This window comes from Hydractinia symbiolongicarpus, chromosome 13, assembly GCF_029227915.1.
Source record: "Hydractinia symbiolongicarpus strain clone_291-10 chromosome 13, HSymV2.1, whole genome shotgun sequence".
Classification (NCBI taxonomy): domain Eukaryota; kingdom Metazoa; phylum Cnidaria; class Hydrozoa; order Anthoathecata; family Hydractiniidae; genus Hydractinia; species Hydractinia symbiolongicarpus.
In genome coordinates this window covers 7,997,186-8,021,679 of record NC_079887.1, presented here as the reverse complement: position 1 = coordinate 8,021,679, position 24,494 = coordinate 7,997,186, and the positions used below count along the sequence as shown (strand labels likewise).

Below are 24,494 nucleotides of genomic sequence, written 5' to 3'. Positions count from 1 at the left end.
CAAATACACATTTTTCCACCAAGTTACCCGTCAGTTGCATCATTCAAATCAGTTCAGACAGACATATATTTAGTGGATAAATGTATAATGTTCAATTTGTCTTTCTATGTTTAGGTATTGTTATAGATAAGTTATCTTTCATCATATTTAAATCCTGTCCTTCCTTATTCTTTATCGAAATGTAGCAAATTGTGAAGCCTTATGGAGGAAATACTCTTACATTCTAACTTTCCCATTTTTATGATTTTTTATTTTATGTGTAATTGTGGTTTAGAGGATAAACAATGGATAAAGTAGAGTATGATTTAGACACATCTGGTGGTTTAATGGAGGTAAAACTGATTCTTTTCTGTCACTAAATTGTTTTCTGTTTTATATGATTTATATATTTTTTAAAACTATAGGTTTCAATTAAAGTTACAAATGTTATTCAGATTAGTTGGGAGAGAAAAAATAGTTTTCCACTATTGTTGGCTAATAAAGAAAATTTTTTGCTCCCATAACACCCAAAGACCCCTAAAATGACTTTTTTTACTTTCACATAAACTCTTCCTTTACCCAGAACCAACATTAGATTTACGTAAAATGAGATTTGAAACCAAAATAAAATATGTTGTTTTTACTTTAAGTTTTTTTATATTGGGGTAGTGTGAATTTTACATGTGCCATAACTGCTTGAACATGCACAATAGCTTTGTACACTTGCAAAATAGTTTGAAGGCGACATGAATTTTCATTTTATTCTTTTACACTGAAATGAAATCAACACCAAAATGATTTTCATTTTGCTTAAAATTATAGAAACATTTATAAATACTGGACAAGAGACCGAACTAAAATTGTAATTTCACCTTCAGAATGAAACTGCATGTAAAGGCTGCTTTTGTTTAAATAATTTATCTTTAAAAAGAGTGCAAGGCCCTGTTGGTGCAACTTATGATTCTGCAGTCAGTTTTGCGTGTTTAAGTTGCATAATCTGTAAAACAAAAGTAAGCTTTAGTGATAAATTTTTGATTTCAGTCTAAAATCTTTTCTGGAAATTTGTTCGTAACTGAGATTCTCGCTACTATGATGTATTTAGGAGATACAAAAACTTATTGCTCCCCCACAATCAGAAGAAACAAAACGCCGCCTAGCAGCAAAAGAAGCTGCATTTTTTCGTAGGCCGAATAGAACTGTCAACAGAGATAGTTGTGATGCTTGTAAAGAAGGAGGAGACTTGCTTTGTTGTGATCAGTGTCCATCTTCATTTCATCTTCAATGTTGGTATGTATAATTTTTATTAGCTGCATATCCTTAAGTGATTGTTTAGTGATCGTTTGTAATTTAAAGGCAGTGCTTTGGAAACTGTATGGAGGTCAATTTTTTATTGGTGTAGTGTTGAAACTTAGTAAATTTCCAAACGTTTTTGCGCATATAATCTGTGCACAAAGAACAGGCTCTAGAGAGGGAAGAGGAGCATGTTGCTTTTAAGAACAAGGACAGATTTGTTGCTAATTTGAGTTCTGCAATCAGAGGAAAGTGTTAAAAATTGTGTTTCAAATAAGACATATGTCTTTTGACTTGTTTTCTAGATATCAAATCAAATTAAGAAAGTAAGGGACATCTCTTTCTCATCTGCTGTGACGAATTCAACTTAAAAACATTTAAGCTAATATTGATATAAGTACAAAATGAAATGCCAGATCTCTTTATGTGATCTGGCTTTTTGGCTCTGAAACGATCAGTTAAGTGGGGGCACAAAAATAAAATAGCAGTAACGTTATTATCTAAATACTATAGCCATTTCCCCACCATATGTTCCCACCATTCTATCCCTATATATCAGCCATTATAAACTTATGTTTATATTGGCTGAAAGATAATTATGAAAGATTATTCTCAATTCTAAAGCAATATCGTAGTCCTAAGTAACGAAGAAGTCATAAGACTATTCATAAGACTATTAAAATATCCTAATGTTCTAGTAAGCTTACAGATGAACATTGCCTGTTGTTGCCATTTGCTTCCACAAAACATTTAGCCGAGTAAACAAAAAAATCATTAATCATTTCTCTGATCTGAAGCTGCAGTAACTACAATTTCCCCCAGGCCTAAAAAATTTCCAGGTCTGTAGATGGAATTAAAGAGTTAAATGAACCAATCACATTAGATTATACTGTGAACCATGTACATACTTAAATTCTAGTGATCCACCACTGGAAGATGAAGACGTACCCACTGGGGAATGGATATGTAATGAATGTAAATACGGATTAACGAAAAAGGTACTACTATTGCTTGTTCTTAATGCAAAAATTCTGTTTAAATACACTCTGCGGGACCACTGGAATAAACTAATGGTGTGTTATATGTGGTTAGATGTGTATATTAAATTGGTGAAAGTGACACTACTACTATTGAAGGTACTCTGCATAGTTTTTAGAAGACTATATATTAATACCAAGGCAAACTTGAATGTATATTAGTTGTGAAGTAAAGCTGTTGAATGCATCCTTTTTATCTAGACTGATTTAAAACAACCGCTGTCTTCATCTCAAAGTGAAAAAAGTGTTTTTAGTGGTTCCAGTCGCTCTTCATCACCAGTGGATAGTGAATTAGGAATGAACCCGTTTGAAAAACTTACATCATTTTATCGCAATAAAAATCCAACAGAGTTTCAGCTTCCTATGGGCATGCAAGATTTTACTGTCATGCCAGGTACTTCATTAAGGTTGCTCATTGTTATGCATGTGGTTTTCTGTCATATTTTTTTCAGTGAATAAGATCTTTAGAAATTGCTTTATATAAAATTATATTGCATTTTTCAATTTACAAAACATATTTCTCTCTTTTTGAAACCGTCATGATCAAGATCACACATGCGTAAAAAAATTAAAACTTTGGCCTGTAAATATTTGGACGAAGTTTTATAATGCTAACACATAGAAAATGTGCTAGGGGTTTAGAATGGTTATTTTAAAAAAAAAATTGTATATTAAAAGGCCTGGTCAAACATTTTTTCATAAGAGGAATTGTTTTAAATTAATTTTCCTGTTTTTAACATGAACCTATTTACCATAGCACGAGAATTTATTTATATATTTGATTTGATTAATCTCGAATCACTCATAAGACTTTAATAGATTACACAAGAATAAGGTTTTTACAATGTGATTTATATTATGCACTTAGTCCCTGGTTTTAATGCTTGCATTGTTTAAAAAGCTGAAAAAGCTCGACTATATAAAAAGTACTTATTTTTTAAAATATTTCTATGTGTTGTTTAAGCTACGTTTATTTTGACCTTTTTTCCTTAGGTGATAGAAAACGAAAAACTCCAGTACAGGCTAAAAAGAAGTATGTTATTTTACCTGTTTTATGTTTTTGATGAAGTTGTTAGTATCATGAGTTAACTCTGTAGAGTAGTAAGGTTAGCTTAAATCTTTTTAAACTTATCTTGACAACAATATAAATTTGTAAAAATAAAAGAAATTTTAACACAGAAAAGTGTGTAATGAAAAGAAAAAACTGTATAGGAAATCTCCTAAAGTGTTTAAAATATATTTTTTTTCATCCAGCATCAACTTTTTGAAGTCTACATCTGAAATTCTTTTTAGATCTAAGCATAATTGCCACGCAAGAAAAGGAGACAGTCTTGTACATATAATTTTCATTTAAAATTTTAACTTGGGCACATAATCTAGATATTCACTTCTAATTGTAGAGAAATGTTTGGGTTTTGTAAAACAAAGTTGTGTATTTCTGTTGTTTTTTTCTTTTGTGTAGAGAGGATGATGCACAAAGATTGTGTTTTGTTTGTTCAAAGTAAGTCTTCAATTAGAGTTAAAATATTTATTGTTTTTCCTCTTAAAATTGTTTTTTGTTATCTCTTTTATGATAGCCTTATTTTGTCTGTCTGTCCGCGAAAGAGGCGTCCCGTAACGGAAACACGAAATTTTTAATATGCGCACGAATATCAAATGCGATGTATTTTTATCCACTTTGTTGCGACGGGTAAATTTAAAAGACGAGCGAACGCCACGGGCGACACCATGGATTTTTCCACGGGTTAATGACTGGTCTATGTTATAATGCCCATATACGTCTGTCTGTCTGTCACGCAAAATGGTAGCTTAGCTGCGCAATAGTTAGAAGCACGCAATGCGGTATAAAAAGGACGGGCGAACCCGTGGATTTTCCACGGGCTAACGACTAGTCTATATTATAATACCCGTATACGTCTGTCTGTCTGTCTGTCACGCAAAATGGCAAAATGGTAGCTTAGCTGCGCAAGTAGCGAGACGCACGCAATGCGGTATAAAAAGGACGGGCGAACCGGTGGATTTTTCCACGGGCTAACGGGTTTTTAAATATTTTTAATGTCTTGGATTTTTAAGCATGATGTAATCAAGGGATGCTGTCCCAGGGGTTAAATAAGCTTACTTCGTAAGCAATATGAATGGTTTGTGTAGTTAACTGCTAACAATAAACCTTTTGTAGCTATACTTAAGTTTTACTTTCATTTGAAGAAATTATCTTCAGGTTGATATCAAGGATAAGACATCATAATCCTTCTCGAATTTCCTTAAATTTACAATTGCATACTACCTTGAACTGGGGGTTAAAAATTACCTCAAAGTTCCTCAAGCGTTATAAAAGTACGAGTTTTTCATGAGATAGCATGTGCACATGGTCACACATGCATAGAAATACACTTGTATTAGACTCTGTATGAAAAACCTAAATGTAATGGGCAAGTTGTCCTTTTTTGTTTTTCTAGATCAAGCAGAATTGCGAGTCTTGTTAATTGTGATTTTTGTCCGTTGGTGTTCCATCAAGATTGTTTGACACCACCATTAGCACAGGAGCCGATTGGATTGTGGTTATGCCCAAATCATCCAGAAAATTTCGAGGTAGGTGTTATACACCAACATCTTACCCTCCGTCGTAAAAACAAACAAAAATACAAATCAATTGCAATATAAAAAGCTCTGAAATCTGCAACTTTTAAAATTTTATTTAGCCTAACCTGCCTGACCTTTCAGGTTTCAATGTATATAAAGTATGATAAAGTAAGTCTCTTGGCCAGATTCGTCTGTTCTACTTCTCGTACATTTCCTTCATTTCTGGGAATAAAAAACAGTAATTATGTAATGACCCACAATGATGCAGTTTTTGGATATATATTTCCTGGATCAGGAAATAAATTGATGGATTTCTTATCATTCTTTAAAGCATGCAGATAGATGTGGAAAACTATTTGAAAACCCAATTTAGCACTGTACATTTTAAATATACGTTTTACATTTTATACAAGTACAAAGTTAAATTGTGAAACAAAACATTTAACATCTGTTTTGTATCAGAAATAATACTGTGTCAATAGATGTGAGAAAATTAATAAATAAAAACCCACGTGTGTAAATCACGTGTTTTCCATTTCAATTTCTGAAAACCAAAGATAAAAAATAAAATTAACCTTTCCTAAGGCATGTAAAACCTGCAATCTCGGAGATCTCTCCCCTGACATTTCCTCTTTTTTCTTTTACTCGAGACTGTCAGGCTGACCAGTCTCGCTTCGAATACATTGTGACCTCATTGAAGAAACATGGTTGTCACACCTCCTCGAAACTCGCCATTTTCCTCAATTTTGGAAAGTCCCCCCCAAAATCCCTCAGATCTTCTCTAAAATGTAGATTTTTAACAACTTTTCGAATCTCTTTAATTTTACAGAACGTTTTACGTTCGTTTTACAGAACTATTTGGTTTGTGACGTGTTTTTATTTTAAAAAAGGAAAGAAAATGCTACATGACTACATAAATAATTTGTTCTTCACTCATGACTGTACCTTTTCAATCTTATATTCTTCATTTCGTTCAAAAATAAAAATGTCCTCAAATGTCCTTCATTTTTTGAAAAGGTAGAAAATTCTTATGAAATGTCCTCAATTCTATTTAAATTTAACTTTATAAACAAGATTCGCAACATTTGGAAGAAATTGAAGTGAGGAAAGATTTTGAAGAACTTCTAACTTACTCTTTAAGGATATTGTGAGATTAAAATATGCTTACTAAGCATTAAACCCTACCATAAAATCATAATATTGTCGGTTTAGCTTTGTTGCTTTTTATTTAAAAATATTTTCCCTCTTTTAGCCAAATATTCGAACGCCAAAGTACAGCATGCGAACTCAAATTTTGGAAGAACTACGGTCGAACATTTCCCATAATGCAATCAAGTTACAGTTTTTCCGGAGAGCTAAAAAGTAAGTATGGTTAATTTATGTTTGTCTTCTGTCTAAGGGTTGTTTGGAGGTTGTTTGTTTTCTGTTTTAAATGTTTTCGCTGACATCTCTATATGTAAATAAGTTTTATTCTCCATGCTAGTGGAAGAGGACTAGACTATTTTTTGGTTATATTTGATCCTGTTAAGAATTCGTTAGAAGTTGACCACCTCGTGTGAAAGGTTTCATAACACTTACTTTTCTGTGTGACATTTCGGAAATGCGGTACAATGTTAATGCTTATGTTAAAAAAAGTGTTACTATTGCGAAAATTAGAATTTTTTGGTGTGTGTCATGAGCAGAATGAGGCAATGAAGTTCAGGTACTGAATACTGACGATAAATGTTTTTCCTGAATATTCTATTCTCCTAAAGCATGTTTCTAATGTAACAACTCTTTGCGCAGGGAACGAATACTGATGAACAGGAAGAATTATCAGCCAAAGAAACGAAGAACCTGCTTAGTAAGTTTGTTTATAAGCATATGGAAGTAGCAACCCTCACAAGGCTCTACTTAGAGTGTCCATCACCCATTTTAAGTGTTGTTAATTTAACCCAATCACCAGTTCGTTGTCGTGTTTTTTGTTCTATATTGTAGTAATATATGAAGCGTCAAAGTATATGAAAACAGTAATATATGGAGCGCCCACATATATAAAAATACGTGATAAAAATAAAAGTGAAACCAATGTGCTTGTCTGCGTTTTCGTAAAGTGCATTGGATAATGACTTAAGTTGATATCAATGATAATAGGACAAATATGTTGACTTTTGAAACTAAAATTTGATATATGTAATATAATAAGCAGGAACAAAATGAACTTCTTTTTGAAAACAAGATCTTATAGCTCTTTATTTTAATATACTTGTCAAATTTTTAAATGTTGATTATAGACAACGTACTTTACAGCCCTTACTAAACGTATCTGCGCAACGTAACTGATAAAAGTATCTATTAAAACATAACCAAGGGTAGATAAATGGATATGTTTAAGGATTATCGTTGACTTATGTTTGTTTTTAACCAACGTGGCAAAAACGAAGTTTTGAATAATTAAAACATCGGACCAGAGGGCTAAATACTTTTGCTCACAACATTCACACGTGTGCTGTACACATCTGTTTTTTTAATTTAGGTGCCAGAGATTGTCAAAGCTCAATATAGGAATCCTCCAGCTGTAGTGATTCCAGATCAGTATTTCAATAAACCTGTGGCGCCACACATGAAGCCCTTCCAGTTACCGACAGCTGAAGAAAAAGAACAGGTACAACTTTTTATCTTTTTCGTAACGTTTGTGATTTTATCTTTTTACTATAAGTACCCCTCACATGGAAAGTGACGTCCCGTCTTACACTATCAAATACTTTGCATTAGCGATCGTCTGGAAGGGTATGATAACGGCTATTTTATTTGAGCTATATCTTTTCGAAAACGAAGAGAGATTTCATTTTTTTCGGGTGATTAAACAAAAATTTTAGGGTTATCATCGCTTTGTGAATTTGTAAACTTTTATGTTCTAGTGGTTAAAATCCGTGATAGATTTGCAATGTTCAATAGCTGGTAATCTAGAAAAAGCGAAAGCACCTCCTTTACCTACATCAAAGACGTCTGTGTCAAACTCGACAACAACTTCTACGTCCGGCACAACAGTTGAATCGACGGCATCACCAACAACAACGACGACGACGACAAACACCTCTCTTACTACCACCAGCGCAAAGGATAGCGTCGAAACGACAGAAAAGAGCTCTTTGAAAGTTTCTGACGAAAGCAGAGAAGAAAATGTAGAGATGAAAACTCCTGCTGCAGTATGTATCCGTTTCGTTATTTGTGAAATTTCTACGCACATCTAATTTTTGCGTATCGCGAAAAGCTTTTTGCTCGTAAATGTTAATTCTTTGCACAATAATTGGGTTTGCGCAATATATTTCTTTTTAGGAGGTGTCCGAAAATTAGTAAAAATTAGATAAAAAACAATAAGTAAGATTTAAAGTTCGTCATAAAATACCATTGCATCATGAATGTCGTTGATTTATCATGTTTCACGTGAATCTCGCGCAATAATCGTCTTCCACGTGAATGTCGCTTATAAACCATTACCATCTTACCAATCTGTTGTGTTATAGATACCAATACCTGACAAGAAGTCCGATACCGTGAAAGAAGCGGACTCAACGTGTATGGAGGTAGACACTCCATCAGACATAACTCAAATGAAAATATCTCCCAAAGAGAGTGTATCTCCTGCTCCTGCTGCGCAAAATAACGAAGCCACTTCTACCACATCCCAGAAAATCATCATTCTTGCTAGTAACTCCACGAATGTAACCTCTACAGCTGGTGTAACCACGACTTCCTCTGTTGTGTCTAAAGGAGGCTTCGTGAGTACATCAAGTGGGATGGTGAATAAAACGGCCAGCAGTAGCCTGACACCCAAGATGGCCAGTGTTGCATCTTCTGGTAGTCATATGGTGAGCAGCATAAGCACTGAGATTTTAAAAGGTAACTATGAAAGAAATTATTTGATCAATGTTAATCAGATTTTAAATGTATAAGGATATGCGGTTAATTCTGTTTTGTTATCATCTTACGTGGCCTTCTTAAAAAAAATTTTAAACGTTTTAAACGACAGATTTTTAAGATATTTTTACCCCAGCAACTTTGATTCAAAATCCATGGGATGCCACTCACTCCAATTTTACTTATTGTCGCCGTCAGGTCCCGGTGTTGTTTTTATCGTCTTTGTTGTTATCCGTGTAATTCAACGTATCGTATTATTATTACAAGCTCGTGAGCTTGTATTAAAACGCAAATGTGTCCTACAAGAATGGAAATTTTTGCCTCTCTGAGCACCGACACGGGAGTAGTCGTGTGTTCGAATCTCATCTTGGTAACTATTTTTACTTTTTTTTATCTATCTCGCCTGTGAGGATGTGTTTCCAACTCGTAACTAACTAACGAAATGGTCAATTGCAACGTCACAGATTTAAACTTCGTACCTAAACTCTCTAAGTACTTAGAAGCCATCTAAATGATGTTTCAGGCCAAAATTAGTATTTGTTTTCGACACAGTTCGACACTGTATAAATATTTTTTTTGGGGGGGGGGAGGGAGGAGGGGGGTTTACTGAATTACAGAATTTCGAAAATTTTTAGTGGAGCTTGTGGTCTTTCTTCTTCCTGTCAGTCAGTTTACTCCAGACTGATCTAACGAAAATTGAAATTTCGAGGAATTTTCCGTTCAAGAAGATCTCACAAATCAATTAAAAAATAACTGCGTACTGCCTAACAAATATTATTGCCTATTCGAATAGCAAAATATGTCGTGTCTAACTTCGTAACAGAATTCACAGCTTTTTGTAAACTTTATTCGCGAGGTTGTTTACGTATATCATACGTCTTGTTGTTTTTTTTTTGTTGGCTTCATCGTTTGTCGTTGTTATTCTTGTTGTGGCTATTGCCACAGGTCTTTTTTGTCTTAAGATTATAGAAAGAATGTTATGCTTCTAGATCCCACTCTTTCACAGTTAGATGATCGTCTGGTACGTATTCTTGCATTCCAAAGGCTGCAACAACTTGTCGAGAAGAAGGTAGGTGTTCATTGGACCTAAATTTTGGTTTGTATTATGGGAATGAACGTGCATTTTTATGGACATTAGACGTATTTTATTTTATTTTTGCTTTATGGGACTATCTGAACATAGAGTTTTTTTTTAACATTGGGCCTAAATTTCTGTATGGTTTAGACTGATCTTAAATTTATTTCTAAATTCAAAGTTTTGGTCTTCAGTTCGTAACAGCGCAACAAACTTTAACTTGGTTTAATTTTTGCGCGAATTTAAGTAGACAATGTTTTCAATTTTTTCGTTAAATTAAATTTTACGAATGACCAAAGTTTGCTTTATTTGGCATGGATTTAATTTTTTCAGATCTGATTGAACTGCATTTTCTTTGTATTGTACGTAACACCTGAAGACTATCTACAACTAGAATCTACAACAAACTAGTCGTTAACCCCTGGAAATGTCCACGGTGTCGTCCGCCTCAAAATTACACTTTATTTCGTGTTCCTGTTACACGTCGCTTTTTTGTGAAAAGAGAGACAACATACGGCTGTTATTATAGAGACGTGGATAACAACAAAATACTGATACTGGCGACACATGTTAATATTTTTAGGCGGTAGTAATTAACTTAAATTTGTTACTATCGCCTGAAAATATTATCTCGTGTTCACGTGGCTTTATGATATTACTTTATCTTATTTTCATGATATAGAGCCAACAAATTCCTAAAATTAGCAAGCCAGGGATAACGGAGAAGAAGATCCACCTACAAGTCACTGAAACAAGTAAGTGGTAGCGATTTTTATAACTGATAACATTTTCGAACATGTCAAACCTTTCTTTTGTTTGTGCAAAATCGTTAACATGGCTTTGGTTTGGTGATGTCGAGTTAGGATATCGATCAATGCATTTTTTTTTTTTTTAGAGAACGTATTAGCAGTATTGTCGCCCTTAAACGGTGTTGGACCAGCGTGTTATATGAGATACAGAACGTTTAACGCCGGACAAGGTATGTGGTTATTTGTAACCATTGAAATGTTTGTAGTGACAAATAGACCTTTTTTAACGAAAACCAAGGAAAATTAGGGATATTTGGTAGCGAGCGAAGCAAATAAATAAACATTGCAGCGTTGTTAATGCATGCTTAACTTGTATGAAGTTTAATTCTCTTTTCAGGCGCCGATATGGATTTGTGTTTATCAAATTACGGATTTTGCAATTATATATCCGGTAAACACGCTACCATCTTCTACGATCAGGTATTTTGTTTTTTATTATACTGTATTGTCAGACATCTCCTAAATCGCGCTATTTTATTGAGGGAATTGATCGAATACAGATATTTGACAGGAATTTATTTTTGCGTTACGTTTTTCTGTAGCTTAGAAAAAATTAACATTTAAAACACATGAAAAATGTATTTACCAGAAGTTTTTTATTTTAACAATGATCGTTTTTTAACTGGGAATTACCAAACAGGAGAATTATTTGCCCAATTTAGTCAATTTAAGTTTTTGCGAGAATTTATTTTCGCGATTAAGTCTTAAGGCTGAAATACACAATCCCTTGACATTAAATTAAGAACAATCCTTTGCTACCTTTTTGATGTATTCACACTCCCTTTTAATGTTTAAGGAAACTCGACAATACGAGCTGTTAAACTACTCTGAACATGGAACGATTGTTGATAACGTTCTCTACTCGTGTGATTTCTCGGAAAAACCGAAACAACACGTGACCTCAAGCAATGCAAAATTCGACGCTAATTCAAAATATTTGGACCCTCAGCAAAGAAAAAGAAAACCACCTATCGGGCGCACTACAAGAGGTCTGGGTACTGAGTTCATAACTCGTTCTTGTAATTGTCGCGCTAGTGCCTCTAGTTTAATTGGTGGTAGTGGTGCAGGATGGGAAGGTACAGCCGTGTTGCATCATGGTAGTTACGTAAAGTTCGGTTGTTTACATTTTGTGTTCAGTATTGTTGATTGTGCAACGAACACCAGCGCTCAAACGAACAGCAAGATAAAGGCGATATCCACACAGAATGTACAGACGAATCAACCGGTACTGATAAAAAAGGAAATTGCCATAGTAACGTGAACCTGTTTGAATGTTCTTAAGTCTAGGGGCGATGCAAGATGGCGGAAAATGAAATACTCGAAAGACCTAGTAATTATTCTATCATGAATGTATTGTGAATAACTATCATTATTTCGTAAAATTCATCAACATACATCGAGTAGCGAACAAAGTGGACACCTACGAGGTGCAAGAATAAATGAACTATGTTAAATGATAAAATAAAATCTGAATAGTGATTGTGCAAACAAAAAAATAAAAATAGAAAAAAATGTACATTGTTTTTATATATTTTCATTGTACATTGACCAAATAAGTAAGATGAGGAAGCCACTTTGCGTATTTTATTTCATATTTTGCGACGTTTACTGGAAAGGTCGATTTGACTTCCCATCTTTGCGATACTTATTTTACGAATCCTATTTTTACGAAATATTTTACGGGATTTGTTTTCGCGAATTGGGTCACTGAAACGTTTTTGATAGAAGTATTATAGCAAATGTTTGGAGGCTTAAAGGCGAAAGCTTAGTATGCGTGCTGAAGTATATTTCACGTGCACCCGACGTATGCAACGTTAGTCACACAACGTCCACCTCACCTGAGGCAAAGTGAAATCTTAAACTTAAGTTAAAATGTCGTGTTTACATAATGCTTTACTTCATCCGAAGTAAAGTAAAATTTTGGGCCATAACCATCTCTCCGCCGACCATGTTACAGCGCATGCGCACTTAACTCGCTTCAGGTTTACATGTGTTTTTTATCTTCGTAATTTTATTTGTGTGAAAAAAACGAAATAAAATTCAGACATAAATAATTTTGGTTTCCTACGAGCTCGGAGCATAAAGGTAAGAACCTAAGAATATCACGAATCTACGTAGTAGTGCAGAATAGTAAAACCATCTAATCGTTTGGTTATTACGTGGAAAGAGGGGCTTAAAATTACCTTTGAATCGAATATATCTTATGACATTACATCTATATATAATGTTAGACAACTTTATTAAAACTTAATAAATTAAAATATTTACAAGTGAAGGACGCATCACCCATTATTTATGAAAAACCGCTAGGACATTTTTGCGACCAAGCTGCACCATCTTGGGTAGACTTCCATTGAATCAGCTCCATGTAAAAATGCACAGTCAGCGGAGTTTGTTCACCCTGTTCTGTGTTGACGTCAGAAATTTCGTGAATCGTTTTAATGGGTTTAATTTTCGGAGGTTTTAGAGAGGCGACGGAGCGGACAGATCCTCGTCTTGCGTCTATAAGAAATATAAAAATCCACTTCATGTAAACGAAAAGACGATTTTAAGTTTTAGATCTATCTTTACTTATGGTAAGCCAGTTCAAACAGCGAGGTGAATTTTGTTTCTTCCAGCACGCCAGATAATTTATATTGAAATTCGCGCGTACTAATTGGTGTGCAATAAAAAAAGATTTTTTATGCTGTTTCAGCAAAAGTTGGAAAAAATCCTAAAAGTTTCTTCGAAATTCAGTTCCTGAAAACATCTGTGAAATCAAACAAAAACATTACACTGCAAAAGAAACTATACTACTGAACGGCTGTGTGGACAAACAAATAAGCCAAAACAAAGGAATTGTTGACTCACCTTTTCCAGATTTTTTCTTTGATTCAGTTTTCTTCACATAACTGTCTGTACATACAGGTACCGATGGAGGTGGTGTTACATTCATCAGGAAGTCTTCGTCAATAACTTGTCCTATTATAATGCAGATGTAGTAAGACATTGAGATGGTTCCACTGTAAACGTTAGCTGCAACTCCCAACGTTCATCTGGACATGCGCATTACTTTAAGGGCCGAAACTTTTGCGTATCAAAAGAACGCGCAATTTATGGAATAAACTTACGCGTTTCACGGTTTTTGGAACAAAGTTCGCGAATCGAAGAAAAAGGTTATTTTTGTGTAAAAAAAGTTTTGCGAATGAGCAAAAACTTGATATTATAATATCCATCCATGTGTCATTTATTTGTTGATAACAACGAATTTTAGAAAGGGGGGTTAAATTTGGTTGCAAAAAACAATTTACTCGCGTGAAAAACGTTTACGTTTTGCTGTTCTGAATTCTGTAAAGGTAACAGCTTTGGCAAAAAAGGGCCAAAACGCAAAAGTTTCTGCCCTTATAGTACAAATTTCTGGCAACGGCGCCCGTATTTTTTGAGCGTTTGAAGTCAAATCAACTTCCAAAGCGTTGCAGCGAATATCCTTTATAACAACCTATCACAATTACTAAAAACTGCCATCTTTAGTATAATAAAGCCTGAGCCTATACTAAGCGCCACACCCAAACACTGGAAGGTGCAGCAAAGAGTGCTGTATTTGAAATTAACCTTTGGTGCAGTCTACACAAGTTTGTTTTATTTAACTTAAGAAAAATATTTAAGAAGATACTAAACAAGCGAAACAACAGACAAATAAACAAACAGACAAACAAACACAAATAAATAAATAAACAAACAAACACAAATAAATAAACAAACAAACAAACAGCATCCACCTTGTAGAAACATCTGGGTGTTAACCTCACACGAAGCAATTACTCTTGTTGTGCGCGACCATTCAAACAACTGTGTGGCATCCTGTTTGTTGATTTTCTTCTTTGGTTTCTCACTCTTTCCATCTTTTCCCTGATATATGAGGTTTAATATAGTTGTTTTTTAAAAAAGTGAACAAGGAGACAGGAAATATGCATATTTGACATCCCTCAAAATGTTTGATTGACTATTAAAGGGAAACCTCAGCTTCCTGTAAATCAGCTACTAAACATGTTCCGGAATCCGCATTTTTTTGCGAGAGTCAAAAGAGAGGTCAGCATGTTAGGTTCTGTTTCTTACAATACAGCGATGAAGCATGGCGTGGCCAAGTGCTTAGTTGAGAATGGCGTAATCCATACAATATAATGTCGACTAACCTTCATCGCAGATGCTCTCGAAGGTCTTCTACCAGCTGATTTGTTCGATTTTTCTTTTGAAATGCCAGAAGGGTCTAAAACATGTTAACATGAAATGAATAATATTCAAATATAAAATTTTTATTTCTTGCATGAAATTTGTATGCATGAGAAAATCCATGCAATAATTAGAAAATTATTTTTGAATTGCTTCCACCAATATTCTATTCTAGCCACAGGTCTCTCCTTATTAATCGTATTTTTGTGTGTTTGTACCACGGCTGGAAAACCGTGCAGACACAGCTATTGCTACTGTGGTAGCATTTTGCATTACGAGCTGATATCAAGTAATAGAGCCCTCGAAACTACTCAAAATAAAAAATATCTCCATTCTCTAGCTGCTAAGAGAAATTTATATAAATATCCCGGGAATCGTTGCTATAAATTATTCGAACGTTTTCTCAATTTTTCCGTCCGGATAATTCGTTCGGGCAGCAAAAGAAACAGTACTCTTCAATGATACACTAGTTCCATATAAAACCTACCATTACACAGTTTTTCTATTTCGTCAATGTTGCATGGTTTTTGCTCATTACTTATCAATATTCTGCTCTCGATCAGATTAAGCTTGATATTCCGTTTAATATATTCATTAAACATGGTAGTGTTTCTTGAAACGATTACTTTGTTGCATGTCAAAGAAGAAACACCTTCCTCTTCACACCAGACTTCTTCTGTTGTTTGGATTTTACTGACATCTTTTCCACTTGCATCACCTGCGTCTAAAGTGAGAATATATTATCTATAGATTACTGTTATTATTTAAATTTCACGATGGAGGAACAAAATACGTTGAATACGTTTACATCCAAATAAATGTATAATTTATCTGACAAATGCTATACCTAAATCACTGTCGAAAAGTCCTGTCTTTCGCCTGCTCTTTATGGGCTTATTTTTTAAATGGTTTAAAATTATAACGTGGATTATAAAACCATTCCACAATAAGCCACTATGTAAAATTTGAGGCCCCTACCGATCAGGACAGTGTATTTATATCGAATTTTTCAAATAAAGTCCGATAAAAGTACAAAATTTATAGAAATATAAAATGTATTAAACAACATTCTAAGTACACAACCTTTGGTAACACACTCTAAAGAATCATCTTCACTCGTTACCACGATATCTTGCTCTGCAATAAAAACTGAAGCGTAAGTACAAAGATCAACACACAGAGACACTTGAAACATCTTTCATGTGAGTTTATATAAATCTTAAAATGTATAATAAATCATTTTGGTTAAAATTCTAAGAATAAAACAAAGCTGAAATCCTGATGGAGTGTTAATTCCCGCGAAGATATAATTGCACAGTTTGTATAAAAGAAACACGTATATATATTTTTTTTTAAAACCCAAAATGCCATGTGATTGGTCTAATTTTTCCACGTGACTCAAGGGTTAGAAATAAAGTGCAACTATATGCAATCAAGCTCAAAAATGAAACATAGAAATACTCTACGTTGGTTAGACTTTCCAAATTTTTGGCCTGCAATTGACATCTTAACGTTCAGCAAATTTGGGGATCGAAATTGGCATAAGTACAATATGCTTGTTGAATAAAATAGCAATCTTGTAGAAAGTATACCTGTCTTTTCTTGGGTTAGAACGTTTTGATCTTGAACTTCGCACCCAGAGATGAAATCCAATTCAACCCGATATTTTGTGAAATACTTTGGAAAGTCATCACCTGAATTCTAAACAAAAGAAAGTAACAAGGAATATATTTTGTAGTAAGATTTCCAATGTATTGCCTGCCATTTATTGTTTATCAAGTTATATGAAAACAAGGGGAATGACGTATTAAAGGTGTATCAAAATCGAATTCTAACCTCCATCTCATCCGGTCTGGATAATCCCTTCAACCCATCAATCTTAACAGTGATACACATATCGTCCAAGCATAGATCTAAACAGAACACATTTCTCTTAATTCACGAAGAAAAAAATCAAATTTAATTTTGCTTGTACAAAAAACATCGCAACACATTTTTACTTTCAATTTTTTATATAGTTTTTACCTTTCAAGTTGGTTAGCCCCTTAAAATGATGCCTTTCATCTTCTGAAATTCTTACTTCGTCCAGAAAAGTAAGAGATTTAATCGAGTCAATAACATAGCCTCGATGACCAATAAAAAACTAAAAAGTAAAAATAACATAAAGTGTTAGAAAAAGCGATGTTTGATTGAACTTTACTATAGATTCGCTGGCCTTGTGTTTTTTAGCCAAAATTAGTTTTTTTAGATCAAATTTTTTTTTCAAAACACCTTTAATTAATCGGCTAAAATAAGAAATTCAGAAAACTATCATGACTTATTTTTACTTTAAAAATAGTTTTCAGTAAAATTCACAATTTCATGAATTTACTTTTTAAGATTCTGTTTTACTAGGGCCAAAACCAGGCAAGCATTATTAGTCCCAGATGCCAAAAATTATTTCAAGTGTTTCTTTTTGTCTCAGCACTCCATCTCCTGTGCTTAAATAATTTCACTTAATGTATATACACATTACTGCGTGTACGAAAACACCACATAAATGGAAAAGTAAAAGCCAGAAGAAAATCTAAAAAATATATACTAGTAAGTCGTACGTATAAAGGATTTCCTTTCAGAACCAAGCTTTTAAGCTTTGGTAACTTTTTTAATGCATCGACTGTGCTTTTAACGTCACTGAGATAGTTAAAAGATAAATCTAAAGACAGCAAACTGAACCTAAAATAAACGACAAAATTATAAGCACATTGAAATAGTTGAAATACTTTCTAGACAAACCTTTGTTTATGTTAACTTGTCAAAGAAACTCTAGCATTTAAGTAACGTAAGTCGTTCAACTCTTTTTTAAAGTATCGCACTATTATAACGTGATGGCCTTTTATATAGTAATGCTTCGTTAGTTTTAAGCTCCTAGTGATGCAACATGGCCTTAAAAGACAAAATGCAAGACTCTTTACTCTTCCCATGGTCTCTCAGCTTAAATCTTAAATCAAAGGAAACTTTATGTTAAATTCAACTGAATCACAATTATCAGTGTGTAAATCGAATTAAATTAACAAACCAGCAATCGCGCTGAGTGAAATTTGAGAAGCATCGGAGTTGATTGTAGCTTAGTCCCAAATGTTGCAGTTTGGGTGGTTGCGAACACAGACTTTTAACATCTCCTATTCTGTTGCCACAGAGCTCTAAAATCTAAATAATTTTTTTCATAAGTTAAATATTGTTTAAATTCGCAAAATAGAATCAATGCAACAGAAACAAACGTCGGAGCTCGCAAAATTAAATTCTTGCTAATTTTTTTCCCAATTAATTCTTTTTCTCAAATTATTTTTTTTTCTTTCTTAACTTTTATGATCTTAGTTCTCCATATAAAATTAAGTAGAAAAAAAGGTTGCAAAAAATGAGTGCAGAAAATTTAGAGAGACATTCTGACTGTGACTGTGCAATTGTCCCTAATAATCCTTTTTTTTAAAAAAAAAAATCCCTATTCTGTTAAATATAAAATTAGCCTCTAGATGAATAGCACATTGCATGTTTAGATCTAGACGCTTAAAAAAAATAAAATTCTTAAAAGCCAGACTTAGGTTTTTACCTGTAAAATCTTTTTAGCAGAAGCTCTAGCAATTTATCATTTATAACTTTTAATACTTCACAAAAAACAGTTGAGAGTACCTAAACTTTATAATCAAGTTGCTTAGAGAAAAAACGAGTGTATTACAAAATGCATGTAATGAAAAACAAACAAACAAAGCCAACCTTCAAACTCCTCGGTAGTAAACAGTTAACAGTTGAGAGTACCTAAACTTTACAATCAAGAGAAAAAACGAGTGTATTACAAAATGCATGTAATAAAAAACAAACAAACAAAGCCAACCTTCAAACTTCTCGGTAGTAAACTTGAATCAACTGTCTCTATATTATTTGCAGTAAGTATTAGTTCAGTCAAGTTTGTAAATTTTTTTAACCCTTGATCAACTGTTGCAACCTAAATAATCATGAAAAAAAGAAAAAATAAGTTAGAGTAAATATGTTAGAGTAAATGTATATTTTGAGGTTTTTGATGCAACTTAATTAGTACAGGAAATGTTACCATGAGGCAGAAACGAAAATTTTTCTTTTTTAAAAAATCCAACAGCCAACACAGACATATCTGCTATTCAAACTTCTCACAAGTCTTTATTATCATGACGCAAAATATTACCAGCTGCAATATTAGGAATATTAAAAACAGTTTATTTGTTTATATCAGTTATTTAAACATTATATATGACATGACCCAAAAATGTCTGAATTTGTACTTTCCTTGTCTCAGTTTGTAAAAAAACTAGCAAGCCTCACCACCTCTCATCATGGGATATTATTAACAATTTTACCACCTTACAAATCAACTCAATTGCTTTATTTATGTCATTGGGATATTTTAAAACTTCTTATAAAACGAGACCAATTTAGTACATCAGTGGTCTCTACCCTCCCATTGATAGGGAAATTATTGTATACCTTATACTGAAATAACAGTATTACTACACACATGTTTGTCAATAATTCTAAGCCTCTTGAAACACCTGTGAATACTTTGCAAAGCCATTGCTTCTCCATTCTCTATCATTTTATCTTGCAATATTGCTGCATCCACACTCCAATCTGTATCCTTTTGAAATGGTATTTCATTAGCTAAATATTTCAGACTTTCCACTGAAAAAAGATCAGCATTTTCTAAAAGTAAAAAGAATATGGTGATTTAAAATAAGATATAAAATTTAAAGAAAAGTTACACTCTGTATATTCCATGCTTTGGAAAGTTATACTTTGGACTTGTGTTTTTTTGTTTAAAAAAGGTTTTACTGTTAAGCGATTACATTATATTCACATTCTCAATACTCTCAGTTTCTTCATTCTTCCTAAATTCTGACGCTTATTTAGTTAAATAATTTAGAAAAAAGAACTTCTGCTGATGTATAATTTCAAATGAATTCATTTTCTGAAGAATTTTCAAACAAGATTCAAAGTTTAAAACTTTAAGATTGCACAAAAATTAACAGATGTGATCGTTATTCTATGCAAATCTTGTGTAGGGTGCCCTTTATATGAAAGTATTTCTAACACAATGAAAATATGATATCATTTTTGTGTCCATAAAATGTGTATTATTTAACAGACAAATTAGACAAACACAAGAAAACAAATTTATTTACTGACTTGTTGAGTTATGTGGCTCTAACAGGTCTGACCGCCATTTCAAGTGATTTTTCTAAAAAAAAAAGATTTATTTTTTATTCACATACCTAATTTTTACTCGTATACATGCTTTCTTATAGGCAACATTCAAGAAATCAAGGAACTGGATAAAAAATAACTTGAGGTTTGGGGTCTAAAAAGAGACTTTGCTCTAGCTTGTTCATTAAAAGGTTAGAGAGTTCTTATTAAGGGTTTTTGAGGCTCAGAATGTTTTACAAATCTTTTCCATTTCTTTATAGTTATAGGTTATCATTATACAAGACTAACAGAAAAAAATATATAGATACAAACCCAGTTTCCATTACCAGATGGAAATTCATCTAGTGCAAGTTGCTTTAATAATCCATTAAAGACATCAGACACACTTTTTGTTCCATCTTGCATACTTTATTACATAAAAAGTGAAACAAATTTTTTACACTCAATTTATCTAAACGTCCTTTTCCTGACAATATATTTATGCAGCAAGTTATTCTCCTCCAACTTAAAATAATGTAAAAAAAGCTTCAAGTGTTCTTTAAATGTTTTTTCCACAATCTTATAAGAAAATCTAAATAAATCTAAGCGCAATTTTTTTTTACAGAAGATAGTTTAGTTACCAATATTTTAAGTCTTTCGCAGCATTAAAGTTAATTAAAAATCATAACGAAGGAGGGTGTTACGACAAGCGTATTCTGCCTTGTTTTTATATTACATTTCCAATATGGTACACTAATTTTAATCGAAAGATTATACATTTTAGCTAGCGTAATATAAATCGTTGCATGTATAGACAAAAGTAATAACATTTCTTTCGTGTGCAGAACAATAACATTCGCATAAGCGTTTACAAAATCGGAAATACTTTACAAATAAATTCATGTGTGAATAAAAGATGTTTGTGTGCTAAAACAATAGAGACACGACCCTTCGTGTAATTAACTTTTTAAACATTTTTTTGTGTTAATCTGTTAGCAGCTGCCATAATTATAAAAAACAATAAGCCACACGAAAATTTCATGCGATAGTTAAATTTCACATGTGGGACATGAACTCTATTGTTTTTGACATGCAAAATAGATCAAGTATTTAACATTGGATATATAATAAAAACGAAAGTTCTGACGCTACCGAAAGCTCATATAACATTACATTCAGGCGGTACTGTATGGAAGAAACAAGAAGTGTTTATTTTACAGTATAGCTTAACACAATGTACAGATGTTAAATTAAATATTATTTTGAAAAATCAGGCCTAGAAAGGATACCTGTCACTCTTCCCTGCACTCACACTATTCGTTGTTTGTTTTCCTGCTTTTTTTAGTACAAAATAAAATTTTAAATTGAGCCATTGTTAAAGTCAGATTTATCGCCAATTCATAGGCTGTTAGAAACAATTTTTTTGTAACCTTCTCTTGTATTGGTTTCACACATGTTAACTATATTTTTTGGGTTGATGTTTCCAATGAAGAGTCCTTTATTGCCATATGATCTGTTGCTAGTTTATTTTGTTCTATTTCGATAGCAATTTTTATGTCCGCTGCCTTAGGGAGATGAAATTTTTAACAACATAACAGCATATTCTTAAGAATTAAAAACATTTGAGAAACATGAATGGTATATTTATACTGATCTTCAAATTAGAATAGCATGTGTTTATATAGACAACTTTCATCGTAACACGTGTTGTTTATAATCCCCAGACCTCTTACGCAGATTGACAGGCAAAATAATGCAGGCGGTAAGCCGTGGAATAGTCCATTCCGAACTTTATTTTCAGATAGAGGCATCCTTTGATCTTGAAATTAGAATAAATAGCTTGCTTTTAGTTTTGATTTAGATCATATATCAGTGGAAAGATGCTAGGTAGCCACAGTACAAAAGTTTTCAAACATAATTTGACTTTCTTCACCTAAGGTTTGCATTTTATTGCCTGTCGATTTTTCTAATTTTTTCCTTGTATGCACAAGAATCCCGTAAAAACATAAACATTAAAACTCATCTATAAGAGCTTATATATATAAACCTATAAGATTTTGACTGGGCAGTATTTTGATAGCTAATTCCTCACACAGAACAAAACTTACATGCTAGGATACATTTTGATGGTAAATTAAAATATATTTCACTAATTCATATGTGGCTACTCAAAAATCTAGTCAATATAAAATGATATATCGTAAGAGAACACACGTTTGTTTATTTTTTGAATGTCTGGTTTCAGTTCTTATATATATTCAACACGTATTCACAGAATATGTTCCTATATAACATCCTATAAGTGTGAAAAAGTATTTGCATTTTTGGTACAAAGAATGCAGCTAAAACAATCAGAGAGATTTTTCTGTTTTGTGCGTCTGCCGTGATTTGTTTTGAAAGAGCAGCCATGTTTTTTGTTTTTGTGTTAGTATCGCACTCCATTTAGTCACAACACGGTGCCAATTTGTTAAAAATATTTTGATTATTAATTTAGTGTTCGCTCTACACCAGTACAACTAGAAATTAAAAAAAAGGTTGCGAAGCATTTCGCAAGTTGCAAGCAAAAAACTATCCAATACTTTGTCCCTAGCGCTTCTTGTTTAATTGGCGCTAACATCTTCCGAAATACATCAAAATTGAATATCACATAGAAGAACCCTGGGGACGAGGTAGGAAAATAAACGCTCTGCGGAACAATTTGTTGCTCAAAAACAGTTTTTTTGTAGACTGCGCGAGTATTTGATGTGCGTGGGATATTCTTTTCAAAATGTGCGAGAAAATTAGATTACGCGAAACTAACAAAAACGAATAACGCGTGTTAAAATTTTGTACCGCCTTTTCCCACAGAATGGTAAAAGTAAAGAGCGCAATACAAAATTACACTTTTAGCAGTATTCCGAAAGATATGTGATACATCGAGTTGTACTACCCGCAGAAGTTGGTCCTAACGTTAACGTAAATGACCTCACAACAAAACAGTATTTTTTTCACGTAAAAATACCGGCAGTAGAAGCCACAGAATCTGCTGGAACGAATTTCGAAAACTCACGGGAAACAATTAAAACAAAAACAAACAAATCAAAACAGTTTTTTAACTTTATCAAGATTTATTAAATAGCTTCAAATTTGGGCAGAAAAACAATAACGGATTCGCCTTCTTTTCACCACACGCATTAGAAGATTACATCACTCACTCCCATTGTACACAATCTAAAAGAAAAAGAAAACATTTTCATATAGTGAAGCTTCCAGTGCCTTTAAGGGATGGCCAAGTCAATGGAATTGAAAGCACTGTTTTTCATCTTATAAATAATTAAGGCTAATTCGGAAAAGTATAAAAGAAAAAAACTAAACAATTTGGCAACTTTACTAATTTTATACGCAAAGTTCCAACCATACCAACAGTTTCCAAATCTGACAAAATAATTTTAGAAGTGTTTATTTTTTTTAGAATTTGATTGATGCAAGGCCAAGGGAAATTAAATAAGTTTATTGTCCTAGACCCATTTAAAAACATATATATATGACTTCTCATCATTCGGTTTTTTTTCAACCAACATTAATGTAATCACCCGGAGGAAATTATAATGTCTCTTGTGTGTGTTTTAGAAGATAAGAGTACACAAATACACAAATATTACAAGTGCTGAACTTTGGCAATCATATTTTGCAATCAGACCCTTTTAAAAACTATGCTGAACCATGTCAATTATTAAATTCAGCACTAATAGAAAAGCACCTTGGATAGGATTCTTTGTTGGGCGAATAAAATGACTGACAAATGGTTTATCGTGAATGAAATAGTAATTTTTACACAAATAATTTAAAAAATAATGAACTTTGTTATGTGGGTTGTTCTTAAACACACGTGGGCGGTGGACAAAAAACTGTGATGTAATTTCTCTTGGTCTATTATTCCTGAGAATATTCTAAAATAAGAGGGTGTCAATAAGCTGCAAACAGCCACATATATAAGGGCGAGTTTGGGCAACTTTTCCAATTAAATTAGTGATTGTCTTCCAAAACCGCCCGCACTTTCCCGAACTTGCCTGGAGCATTTTCAAAATTCAATTTCTTGTAACATACCTTGTGGACGATAGTTGGAAAAAGATGCTTTAAGAGAAAGAAGTTAATAAAAATTAAAAGTTATTTATCAAGTAAATTTTATCAAAAACCATCAAAAACAGTTCTTTTAAGAACTTTACTACCACATAGTTTACTTTATGGTCTATGCAGGTTTTTTCGGGTGAATACTTCAATTTTTTTGCAAAACGCTAAACTTGCCCAAAAACGCCTGCACGTTATACGGCGTATGCAGCTTATCAGCACCTTTGTTCTAAAATTACAAGCAGTTTCGAAGATGCCAACGCCGTTTAGAGGACGTGGTGCGGCTTTGGCATCCTTGAAGTTCTGTTTAATGAC

At 33.1% G+C, this 24,494-nt stretch overlaps 2 protein-coding genes across 5 annotated transcripts; one reads left to right on the top strand and one right to left on the bottom strand.

Moving 5' to 3' along the window:
* The first annotated feature begins 145 nt into the window (after positions 1-145).
* On the top strand, positions 146-12,239 carry LOC130623892 (PHD finger protein 12-like). Its single transcript, XM_057439432.1, has 17 exons — positions 146-332; positions 1,082-1,266; positions 2,189-2,267; positions 2,508-2,700; positions 3,300-3,339; positions 3,769-3,807; positions 4,763-4,895; positions 6,139-6,248; positions 6,672-6,729; positions 7,402-7,530; positions 7,787-8,074; positions 8,393-8,768; positions 9,776-9,855; positions 10,544-10,616; positions 10,757-10,840; positions 11,008-11,090; positions 11,467-12,239. Exons 1-17 carry the CDS (start codon positions 285-287, stop codon positions 11,929-11,931), a joined length of 2,463 nt encoding a protein of 820 aa, XP_057295415.1. The 5' UTR covers positions 146-284; the 3' UTR covers positions 11,932-12,239.
* A 621-nt stretch (positions 12,240-12,860) lies between these two features.
* LOC130623895 (leucine-rich repeat-containing protein 43-like) lies at positions 12,861-21,009 on the bottom strand. Of its 4 annotated transcripts, XM_057439435.1 has the most exons (16): positions 20,406-21,009; positions 20,076-20,127; positions 19,408-19,592; positions 18,751-18,861; positions 18,633-18,674; positions 17,938-18,068; positions 17,474-17,594; positions 16,905-17,022; positions 16,716-16,792; positions 16,472-16,580; positions 15,963-16,016; positions 15,367-15,603; positions 14,843-14,916; positions 14,429-14,558; positions 13,521-13,631; positions 12,861-13,172 (listed from the first exon to the last, which is right to left on the bottom strand). In XM_057439435.1, exons 1-16 carry the CDS (start codon positions 20,496-20,498, stop codon positions 12,964-12,966), a joined length of 1,854 nt encoding a protein of 617 aa, XP_057295418.1. In that variant the 5' UTR covers positions 20,499-21,009; the 3' UTR covers positions 12,861-12,963. The 4 variants fall into 4 exon arrangements, with proteins under 4 accessions (XP_057295418.1, XP_057295419.1, XP_057295420.1 ...); XM_057439436.1 differs by lacking the exon at positions 18,633-18,674 and having other exon boundaries at positions 20,406-21,007; XM_057439437.1 differs by lacking the exon at positions 20,406-21,009 and having other exon boundaries at positions 19,377-19,592.
* Positions 21,010-24,494: the final 3,485 nt, after the last annotated feature.